The sequence below is a fragment of the Anoplopoma fimbria genome, chromosome 15 (genome assembly GCF_027596085.1).
Source record: "Anoplopoma fimbria isolate UVic2021 breed Golden Eagle Sablefish chromosome 15, Afim_UVic_2022, whole genome shotgun sequence".
NCBI classification, from domain to species: Eukaryota; Metazoa; Chordata; class Actinopteri; order Perciformes; family Anoplopomatidae; genus Anoplopoma; species Anoplopoma fimbria.
Window position 1 is genome coordinate 15848287 of NC_072463.1, and position 11293 is coordinate 15859579.

At 41.8% G+C, this 11293-nt stretch overlaps 2 protein-coding genes across 3 annotated transcripts; both read left to right on the top strand.

Moving 5' to 3' along the window:
* Positions 1-1544: 1544 nt before the first annotated feature.
* Positions 1545-6090, top strand: LOC129102986 (alcohol dehydrogenase 1-like). The gene is made up of 9 exons (XM_054613225.1): positions 1545-1652; positions 2423-2524; positions 3873-4014; positions 4215-4302; positions 4558-4768; positions 4924-5184; positions 5283-5415; positions 5741-5879; positions 5968-6090. The coding sequence occupies exons 1-9, from the start codon at positions 1635-1637 to the stop codon at positions 5999-6001; spliced, it is 1128 nt and encodes a 375-aa protein (XP_054469200.1). The 5' UTR covers positions 1545-1634; the 3' UTR covers positions 6002-6090.
* Positions 6091-6935: 845 nt separating this feature from the next.
* On the top strand, positions 6936-10973 carry LOC129102985 (alcohol dehydrogenase 1-like). 2 transcript variants are annotated; one of them, XM_054613223.1, is made up of 9 exons: positions 6936-7006; positions 7898-7999; positions 8535-8676; positions 9048-9135; positions 9536-9752; positions 9843-10103; positions 10327-10459; positions 10569-10707; positions 10814-10973. In XM_054613223.1, the coding sequence occupies exons 1-9, from the start codon at positions 6989-6991 to the stop codon at positions 10845-10847; spliced, it is 1134 nt and encodes a 377-aa protein (XP_054469198.1). In that variant the 5' UTR covers positions 6936-6988; the 3' UTR covers positions 10848-10973. The 2 variants fall into 2 exon arrangements, with proteins under 2 accessions (XP_054469198.1, XP_054469199.1); XM_054613224.1 differs by lacking the exon at positions 6936-7006 and adding an exon at positions 7642-7745.
* Positions 10974-11293: the final 320 nt, after the last annotated feature.

An 11293-nucleotide genomic window follows, 5' to 3' on the forward strand; every position in this document is an offset into this window, starting at 1 on the left:
CATCCTCTCACTTCTTTACTCTCTGCCCAACAATTAGATTGGTGAACCGTATAAACTGTCAACTTAGTACAGGCACTTTATCATATAAATAACATAATATATATTTATATCTATTTGGTTAAAATAATTTGGGTTCTTTGTGCACATACTGGCAATTCATGCAGGATCCCCAAACTTGAATACAATTGTAACTTGTGCATATACATTTGGATATAATTTTTTTAAAAGCTCTTTTTGAATTGATATCAACATCAATTACAAATACAAAAAACTGTAACAACATATTAAACCTTTAAACTACTTAATGACTGTATAACTATACCGGTATGTCCACACAATAGTGGGTTCAGCGGGTCAACAAATTGTCACTCTCAATGAAACCCAGTTGCTTTTAGTACAAAAGCCGTCTCTTGGTCACAAATATATCGTAGGCGTTGGAATTGTCCAAAGCACACTGTTCATGTTTAGCTACTCCTAAAGAATGTGGTATGTAACTGTTCGTCCATGTGAGGAGGGCTCTACCTGAGGGATCGACTTGTCAAGCCTTAATGTGCCATTAGAACAAGGAATTGTGATTACCACAAGGCTAGACATTGTTCTATGTGTCACAATGCTAATGCCATCTGTGCATAGAGGGCACTGAGCACATTCAACCTTTAAACCTTTAGAACTTTAACCTCTGTTAAAGACATTTTATTATCCAGGTCATGTGATTGCCTGCTAGACTATATTGTTGTGACCAACGTTGCCCGTTTAATGATTTAGCAAATATAATTCAATTGAAGATGAATTGAAGTCAAAGAAACATGAGGGTTCATAGAGGATTTTCTTCACAGAAGTGGCATCAAAGGTGCTCTTTACAAAATTTGGAGCATTGGCCTATCAATTGCCTCAGCACAGCTCCCAACACAGAGACGGCCGAGCCGGCAGCTATCAGCTAACAGTGCTAACCGCGATAACAGATCAAACATGGGCAACAGTGCTGACTTGGCTAACAGTGTTTTCTTGGGGGGGAACCAGAGGATGGGCGTTACACTTCCACAACGCCGCCGTGGGTCGGAACAGCGTTATTAGCTGTATCTGCCGTATGAGTGCAGTGCAAAGTGGCCAACATTAGCTAACCATCGGGGCAGACATACGTCTGACTAACAAAGAAAATAGAAGCAACACATTCAACTATATCTTTACACAGCACGCACTTAGTTGTTTGCTGCTATATCAATGCTCTGAATATGGAATTTAACACCTTTGTTAGTGAGTTGTCAATGTTTGCCATGATAATAAGAATTGAAAGCACTGGGTTGATCAAGGTGGTTAGGATTTTTATCTAAGACTTGAAGGTAGGTACAGTCTCGTGAGAGTAATGTGATAATCTTTAAAAGGGTACATGATTGATTTGATGACTTAATGGCTTCCACATACAGTATGTGGACCAGATTCGAGTATCAGGAACTGATAACATGGATTGTACACCAGTGGCTTAGACAGTCCCTGCCCCTGGGTGTTTGCATAACTGATTTTACTTGCAGCAGTATTTAAACAGCAAATCTACGGTCTCTCCTCCCCACTCTTTGGTCAGGCAGCTCTTTCTTTCAACTCCTTCCTCACTTTCTGCTTTCAGCCTTGCTGCAAAAATGGCCACAGCTGGTAAGGTAGGTATATAATTCAATAAGATAGTATGTAATTATGTAAAACTGTGATGTTTTAATTTGTTTTTGTATAGTATAGTAGTTTAAGTATAGTCAAGTATAGTATGTGTAAGTAGAAAAACAAAACATCAGACTCACAATGCAAAATACTTCACATTAATACATTTCAGTTGAATATAATGAGATTTCTTTGTGAAATGTATCCAGCTGATTTGTTTTAGTGCTCTCATGTACAGTGTTAATGTAATTCTGTTTGCGCATGCATTCTTCTTCCCCTGGAAGCAATTAAGAGTTATAATTTTTACAGCTCTGCCTCACTGAAATATTGATTGTCCTTTGTGACCTGGCACCCAGTTTGAAACTATTCAGACAGATTTTCGCAACTGTGGATACTGGCAAAGATGAGGAGGTAGTGAGCCAAAAAAAAGATCATGCAGATTGACCTTGGTCTTTAAGAAAAAAAGACCAAAAAATGTTTTTAATGTGATGTTTGCTTTTTCAGGAGCAGCAGTATTAGATTACTTGAAACCACTGTACTCTACTTCTGTTAACATGTAATTAACAAATGTGCAGTGAATATGTGAAACCCTTATGATTATGATTTTTTCAATTATGAACATTTGCATTGTATGAGTCAATGCGGCGCCTCTAGATGAGAAATTACCTTGAAATCATGCGCATTGGATAGTAACATTTAATTTCCTTTCCAGAAACCCTTCCTAATATAGTTGTGGCAGTAGCAGCCAGTAATACGAGATTTAACTACCCTGTAGGTCATCAAGTGCAGGGCAGCAGTTGCCTGGGAGCCCAACAAGCCTCTGGTGATGGAGGAGATCGAGGTAGCCCCGCCCCAGGCCAACGAGGTCCGCATCAAGGTGAGAGACGTCCACTTTCGAGACTAAGAATGTACACACAGGAATGTGTTAATGCACCTTTGAGGAAGGGTTAGTAAGTGAATGTAGTTTTTACTGAAGATTTAAAAGACTTCCCCAACCAGAAGTCCATAGTGACATCAACTCATTAAAGTCTTCCTCTGGATGTGTAGTGGAGGATGGCTCTCCACTGAAGTTCATACCTGGCCCTTGGGGGTTCTCATCCAGCATTTGTCGCCATGTCTACAAAAAAAAAGAATGCGCTGTAATTCATAGATATCTCGCATAATCAATTCATATATTGATACATATAGTCATGAACCAGTATGCAAAGGCCATCACAGGGTGGGAAGGAGGGGCGGTGGATGGGTTAAACAAAAATCGATCTTTCACCCTAGAGACCGCTGTTCTTTCCCCTTTGTGTCAACATTCATGAGGTTGTCACTTAACTTGCTGAACCCAAATGACCCAAATGACGATCTTTTCCCAAACCTAACTAAATTGTTTTGTTGTCTAAACTTTAATAATTATTCCCAATCTTTTCCTAAACCTAACTAAGTATTTCACAATCTTTTACTAAACTTTACTAAGTAGTTTTGTTGCCTAAACCCAACTAAGTGTTTACGGACCAAACCAGAGCTAAAATGTCATCCATTTTGCATGGCACACATGAAGGGTGGCAGATGCAGCTTACACTCAAAATAAATAACCACTTTTTCTAATTTTAGTCAGAAGTAGAAAAGGTGCTGTTTATGTTTATGTTTTTGTTTAATTTCTATCAGGCAACCATCGGTCAGCTGAAATGACAGCAAGCTAGCTAGCTAATGCTAACTTTAGCTCCATGAGTGTACTGAAAACAGTGCCTCTGGTTGACCTTGTTTTAAACCAAGAACCCTGTAAAGGGGTCTGACCACATTCAGTAAATAAAAAAAATGTGTGCTGAATGACTAAAGGCCAACGGCTAAAGCTGCACATAATAATAATAAGTCAGCAACCTCACCAGCTGCTTAGCTCGTTAGTCATTGTACTATAAAGATGACGAGGAAAGATGTATCAGGTCACCTTTTTTATACGATACTTATAACCCTATAAAATGTTGTGATAGCTGTGAGCTAACAAAATACTCTTTGGCCTTAGAAGTAACAGACAGGTTCTTCTTTAGTAAACCAGTCAAGTTACTGTTTGCATTTTATGCTAGAGCAGATTAACACACAATTTAATCCATTCCTTGGTCAACTGGTACGGTTGCTTTGCTATGATTTCAATCATGCTTAAAGGAAGCACAGTACCCAACTTTTCACAAGAAACACGCATCAGTACTTTCATTGTGTGGTCGTTTGTCTTGGTGCAGATTGTGGCGACCGGAGTGTGCCACACCGACCTGTATCATCTGTTTGAGGGTATGAATAAGGCGGGCTTCCCTGCAGTCCTCGGCCACGAAGGAGCCGGCGTCGTAGAGAGCGTCGGGCCTGGAGTCACTGAGTTTCAACCAGGTCAGTTAAAGCTCACAACCTCAACAGTTTATTTTGTTTAAAAGCTTAATGTTCTTTCCCCCTGGCAGCAATGCTAGCAATGGCAACACCAGGGCATATGTGTGCTACTCATCGCAACAAACCTGTTTCACATCGCACTTGTTGTATTGCTAGTTGGCCTAAAATCCCTTTGACATGGCAGCACTGTATTTGAATTTCAGGCGACAAGGTCATTCCTCTGTTCATCCCCCAGTGTGGAAAATGTCGCTTCTGTAAGAGTCCCAAAACCAACCAGTGTGTGAATGCCTGGTGAGCTCGTTTTTTTCTTCTCATCTCTTCATTTCATGAATCATCTGTCTCTTCATGAGTCATAGTACTCACTATGTCAGGTGTAGGTGTTATCTGATGATGGCACAGAACAGTTTGTTTAGGTGTTAGGTTTATTATTTTTTGGGGGCAATTGTATCATGTCAACCAATATTTCTTGCAACCTCTAATGGAACTGGAGCAATGCAAACATAGAGTCTAAAGTAATGTTTTCATTCTAACAAATTCTCTATTCAGGGATGCTAGCGTGATGTCAGACCCAGACTCCAGGTTCACCTGTAAGGGGAAGAAGGTGCTGCAGTTTATGGGAACCAGTACCTTCTCTCAGTACACTGTTATGAACCAGATGTCCGTGGCTAAGATCGACCCCGCTGCCCCTCTGGACAAAGTCTGTCTCCTTGGCTGTGGGATCTGCACAGGATACGGAGCAGCAGTTAATACTGCTAAGGTGTGTCTGTTTGACTGTTCGGGATAGTCCAACCACACTGCTCTGTTAAACATCAGAAAGTCAGCGGCACCAAAGTATTTAAAGAGAATAAGTGTTTTAAGGACTAAGAAGTCTGACCTAAAGAGCCATGCTGACAGAAGTCTGTTGTATTGTAGGTAGAACCGGGCTCCACATGTGCTGTGTTCGGTCTGGGAGCTGTGGGTTTGGCTGCAGTCATGGGCTGCAAGGCTGCAGGAGCCAAGAGGATTATCGCCGTCGACATCAATCCAGAGAAGTTTGATAAGGCCAAGGTGTTCGGCGCGACCGACTTCGTGAACCCCAAGGATCACAGCGAACCCATCAGCCAGGTGCTGTCCAAGATGACCGACGGGGGAGTGGACTTCTCCCTGGAATGTGTCGGGAATGTGGGAGTCATGGTGAGTAACTTTTAAAACCCATATTTTTTCAGCTCCTCTGCAGATTTGAGACCCTTCTGGTGACACGCCTTCTGGCTTTGTGCTGTTTCTCCATGTAGCGCAGTGCCTTGGAGTCTTGTGTGCAAGGTTGGGGCGTCAGCGTGCTGGTTGGCTGGACAGACATCGCCGACTTTGCTGCCCGACCCATTCAGCTCATTGCTGGACGCACATGGAAGGGCTCCCTGTTTGGAGGTGAGAGGCCTGTCAGTCAAATATTGTCACAGTAACAGGTTGTCATTTTTGATTGGTTGTCAATCCCCAAAAGGCATGTCTAAAAGTAATAATCATAGTAATGGCGGCAGCCAAAGTTAGCCAACCTCATATGGGGCTCAGGTAAGGCCTGCATCCTTTTTCTTGCTGACTGGCAACCAAAGTTATTTCTCTTATGTATGGCCTGTTAGTAGCCGGTACGGTGACAGTAAACGGCATGTGGAGCTCTGCAATCGGTCAGCCAGTATTATTAAGATAAGACTCCATTTGCTCTTATTCTATCAAGTGTGTGTTTTCTGTGAATCAGGATTTAAGAGTAAAGATGGCGTGCCTCAGATGGTCAAAGCCTACCTGGACAAGAAGGTGAAGGTGGACGAGTTCATCACTCACAACATGACTCTGGACCAGGTCAACGATGCCATTGAGCTGATGAAGCACGGCAAATGGTAGATTTACACTCCCATACCTTCTCCGCCATTTAGGATTAACTAACCCGCTGAACGGATCTGATTGTTGTTTGTTTTTGCTCCACAGCATCCGGACGGTCCTGAGTGTTTCCCCACAATAACACCAACGCGGCGGTTATGTTGTACTGGACCTCAATGCCATATACATATACGCAATACAATGCATATAATAAAGAGATCTATCAAATAATGCACAGTGTACTTGCCTGTCTTTGAAAACTCAACACTCTTCAGTGGATTTCTTGCAGAAACCGTGTGCAGAGCTCATACAATAACACCAGATCAGTGGTTTCCCTGTTGGTGTTCTTGTCAATCAAAATAGTTTTATCTCAGATTAAGTCAGACTAGCTTAATTATATCAGTGTTTGTTAAAATTGGAAGGCAGAGTTGACATTTTTATGTTTTATGTAGCAGTACATATATGTATATATATAGCACACTTATTGCGTGTGTACTTTGGTTAAGCTACTGCGGGTCAAAGCAGCGATGCATTTCCATACAAGGCTTGATTCCTGGTTGATGTTATAAAGGTGTTAATGTTAATCGATTTAACTCAAGATTGCATAATGCCTTTCCCTTTTCAAATGTCCCTAGGAAGCGAGTTGTGAAGGATGCATTTAGAACACTGCCCTGCCCAACAAGCACAATGTCTGACCATGAAGGACACCTACCTTCATGGTCAGACATTCTAATTTTGTGAAAGCACCTCATAACACATCCATCACTACTTCTCTCTTCTGAGTAAATTAGCTCATTTAAGCTTTTCCCAGGAAATAAGACTGTCAGATTTGTTTGTTTTGAACCCAGGTACACCCAGAGACAATTTACTTGAAATCTAAAATCTTATACTGTAAATTGATAATGGAAAGTGAGCAAGAAAGTGTTTAATCCAGAAAGTGGGGGAGTCGATGTAGATTTTGAACCATGTATGTGGTTATTTCAGGAAGTCCCTGCCTATCATGATGTCAAGCTGATTTCATTCCATTCTAAATAAATCCAGGATCACTTGTCTCCTCCCCTTTCCTGTCCCGCAGCTGAACTCTCTTAACTCCACTCTCGCTTGTATACAGCTCATCTTTGCAGCGAAAATGGCCACAGTTGGTAGAGTGAGTATAATCTAACACAGGGCTACTTCTTTTCCTTCTTTTTTTCGTAAAATGTGCATGAACATTGCCTATTTCACAAGATATGGGACATAGACAATGTTCGGCGATATACGATAATGAAGCAAAACATCAGAAACCAATGAAACACTCATTATTTAATGATTCATTTAATGCATGAATATTATTCATTTGAATGGGCTTTTGTATGGTGTGCAGTTCACATTAGTGAGGCTGATTCAGTGGCTAGAGTGTGCTTTCATGTGCAGTATTTCACAGCATATCTGGTTACAGATATGCAATGTTATGTAATAGCTTTACGGTATCTTAACCTCAAAGTGCCTTTTCTTTCTGCCTCTTATTTTCAATCTCTGTTTTTCCCTCCCCTCTGTCTAAGTGAAAAGCCTCATGTCCTGAATTGGCAAAGCTTGAAAGTATCTAGTCAGTTTTGTGTTGATATTGGTCAGCCTAAAATAACAATGACATAACATGCTCGGGGAAAACCAAGATTTCATTATATGTTCACAGCGGATATAAAAAAGTACTCGGTGGTTTAATGGCCCTAATCGAATGTTTCCAATAACTCTTGTTTGGACTTTAAGCTGTTGCTTTTCCTGTTTGCTTTTGCCAGGAGCAGCTGTATCAGATACATTGAAACCACTCGCTGTTATCATGAACAAGTAATGAAAATAATAAAAAAACATGATGAAGCGAGGACGTGAAATCCATTTGTTTGCTTGAGGTGATTTACTGTCAATGTGAAAAGCTGACAACATGTTGCTTTACCTTTCATTCTTCATCAAAGGGTCTTGGCACTGTGGCTCTTTTGTTTGAAACTCTTCCTCATATGATTCAACAGTCCCCAATAGTATTCGTGGTGTTTCTGCCCTGTAGGTCATCAAGTGCAGGGCAGCAGTGGCCTGGGAGCCCAACAAGCCTTTGGTGATGGAGGAGATCGAGGTAGCCCCGCCCCAGGCCAACGAGGTCCGCATCAAGGTGAGAGACGTCCACTATCAGAACACACACACACCGGTCATGTTAAAGTTGCAATATGCTGAGTATTCCTATAACATAATTTGTGATATATTTCTATTCATAACCTTCTTTCAACTGCAAAGTATGCAGTTTGTCAACATCTGTTGTATCTTATAAGGTGAGGTTTTCACTCTGTTCATCTCCCATAAATCACCAGCCCAATGGGTTATGTCAGTCAAGCAGATAGACTAAACAACACCGCCATAAAAACCTGTGGTAAATGTTGCATCATGCACCCAACAACCTGGACTGTCTCCATATACTAATCTCTATGACTTCACCCATGACTGCACCAGAAAGAAACTCACCACCATCTAGCTGACTTGGAAGCAATTGTTTCCAAAAGGTTTAATTTGTATTTGCAATACTAATACTAAAAGATCGACAATTGGCGTCCGTTCATCGAAACATATCAAAGGTGTGTTCCTGCACTCTAATCGACCGGCCCCTTACTCGTCTTTGTCTTTTCAATCTTTGGTTACGGTCGTCTCTGCAGATTGTGGCGACTGCGGTGTGCCACACGGACCTGCACCACCTTTTAGAGAATATGAATAAAGATGGCTTCCCAGTAGTCCTCGGCCACGAGGCAGCCGGCATCGTAGAGAGCGTCGGGCCTGGAGTCACTGAAATTCAGCCAGGTCAGTCTCAAATTATGAAATATTTTGGAATTAATGCTTATTTGCTTTATATCTGAGAATGAGATGAGATAATTGATATGTCTTATGTCTGTGTGTTGAGAACATAATTTGGACGAGTTTAGCTTAGCTTAGCTCGGTTTACCTTAGCTGAGCGTGACTGGAAACAGCTAGCCTAGCTCTTTCCAAATTTCAGATATACAATGATCAATATGGTTGGATCATGTGACTGAAACTTCTAAAGCTCACTATAGGCAAGTTGCGTCTTAAGTAATTTAGTCATTAACACAAAATGCCAATCAGACAATATTTTTTTACACTGTTCTTAAAGATGGCCTAAATTAATTTGTGGCAACATTGTTTCTGTCTTTCAGGAGACAAGGTCATTCCTCTGTTCATCTCCCAGTGCAGAGAATGTCGCTTCTGTAAGAGTCCAAAGACCAACCAGTGTGAGAAAGCATGGTGAGCTCAATAAGCACTCATCTCCTCCCTTTCACTACATTTTCTCTTCAGCCACAACTTTTCACTTCATTCCTCTTGGGTGTGGTCATATGGTTATAGACAAGACATTGAAATCGACACGTATCTATCAGCGTGGCAACTTTAGGTGCTGTCTGACGATTACCAGAGCACAGATAGTTGAGATCTGCATTGCTCTTTTTGTGTTTATGCTTTGTTTGTATTGCAAGTAGGCTATTCCCTGAAACCTCTAATAGGACATGAGCATCACTCAAATATTGTTCCTGTATTTTTACGAACAAAAACACTAACTTTATACTCTTACAAATATTTGCTGCAACCTAAAAGAACAGGATAATTAAGTCCGCAGTTGCATGTTCATTTTAATAAATTATCTACACAGGGTTGGTCAACACAACGTGTTGTCAGGCCCACTCTCCAGGTTCACCTGTAAGGGGAAGAAGCTGATGCAGTTTACAGGAACCAGTACCTTCTCTGAGTACACTGTGGTTAACCAGATGGCCGTGGCTAAGATCGACCCCGCTGCCCCTCTGGACAAAGTCTGTCTCCTTGGCTGTGGGATCTGCACAGGATATGGAGCAGCAGTTAATACTGCTAAGGTGTGTCTGTTTGGCTGTCGGGGGAAGTGTTTTAAGAACTAAGGCATCTGACCTAAGGCGCCATGTTGACCGAATTCTGTTGTATTGTAGGTAGAACCGGGCTCCACATGTGCTGTGTTCGGTCTGGGAGCTGTGGGTTTGGCTGCAGTCATGGGCTGCAAGGCTGCAGGAGCCAAGAGGATTATCGCCGTCGACATCAATCCAGAGAAGTTTGATAAGGCCAAGGTGTTCGGCGCGACCGACTTCGTGAACCCCAAGGATCACAGCGAACCCATCAGCCAGGTGCTGTCCAAGATGACCGACGGGGGAGTGGACTTCTCCCTGGAATGTGTCGGGAATGTGGGAGTCATGGTAGAGAGATTTGATTTGATATGGTTCAAGCATATAATGAAGAGGTGTGACCTAACTATCACAACCGCGTCCTATATTCTACTCAAGGTCAACTGAGCCCACTTCTTATGCTTCTTTCAATCTGCAGCTATTGGAGAAGAGCTTTCCTCGGCTAGTCCAGAGATTTGGACCAGCGGCCCTCTGGTAAAAAAGCCCACTGACTTTGTGTTGTTTTCCCATCTAGCGCAGTGCCTTGGAGTCTTGTGTGCAAGGTTGGGGTGTCAGCGTGATAGTTGGCTGGACAGACTTAGAAGACTTTTCTTCCCGACCCGTTCAGCTCATTGCTGGACGCACATGGAAGGGCTCTGCGTTCGGAGGTGAGAAAAATATGACCATCCCTCTGTTAACTAAATAGCTTTGGGCTTTTGTTCTGCAACTCTTTGGTTAGTTGTATACTAGATAAAACTGTGTGATTGTGTGCCTCAGGCTTTAAGGGTAGGGATGACGTGCCTAAGATGGTCAAAGCCTACCTGGACAAGAAGTTGAAGGTGGATGAGTTCATCACTCACAACATGACTCTGGACCAGGTCAACGATGCCATTGAGCTGATGAAGCACGGCAAATGGTAGATGTACATTCTTATACTTCCTCCACCATTCATGACTCAACGACAACACAGATAAATGAAAAGGTGCAGGTCTGCTGATTTATCTTTTATTTTTGTTCCACAGCATCCGGACTGTCATGACTGTTTCTCCCCAATAAGACCACTGTGATGCTTTCAATGACACCCAAAGTAATCAAATACTTCACCTGAATGATTTCCAAAATATCAGCATAATCCTCATACAAATACTACAATGTACATAATAAAATATTATTTAAAATGTTGCACATTCACTTGCCTGACTTTGAGCACTCAATACTATTCAGTGGATTAGGTTTTGTAGTGTATATCTAGATGTCAAAACTATCATTTTACTAGGTGCTACATGAATGCAGGTCCATTTACTAAATACTCTACTGCTCAGTGTTTAGCACGACCACATTTTTACGTTAAATTTACTCAGATAACCTCAGTAATATCAATGTCAGCTACTTCAACCTGGCATGCATTATTGAAAGTATTATTCTAATAAAAGTCCAACTGTAATCTTAACATCAGTTTGCAGGCCGGATAGCTGATTAGCTGCTCCTAGCTGGTTAGCAGG

Excerpts from the sequence above, each read along its gene's own strand:
- LOC129102985 (XM_054613223.1), top strand. Across the intron at positions 10,460-10,568 it reads GAAGGGCTCTGCGTTCGGAG|GCTTTAAGGGTAGGGATGAC; the intron begins GTGAGAAAAATA and ends TGTGTGCCTCAG. Across the intron at positions 10,708-10,813 it reads CTGATGAAGCACGGCAAATG|CATCCGGACTGTCATGACTG; the intron begins GTAGATGTACAT and ends TTTGTTCCACAG.
- LOC129102986 (XM_054613225.1), top strand. Across the intron at positions 2,525-3,872 it reads CCAACGAGGTCCGCATCAAG|ATTGTGGCGACCGGAGTGTG; the intron begins GTGAGAGACGTC and ends GTCTTGGTGCAG. Across the intron at positions 5,185-5,282 it reads TCGGGAATGTGGGAGTCATG|CGCAGTGCCTTGGAGTCTTG; the intron begins GTGAGTAACTTT and ends TTCTCCATGTAG.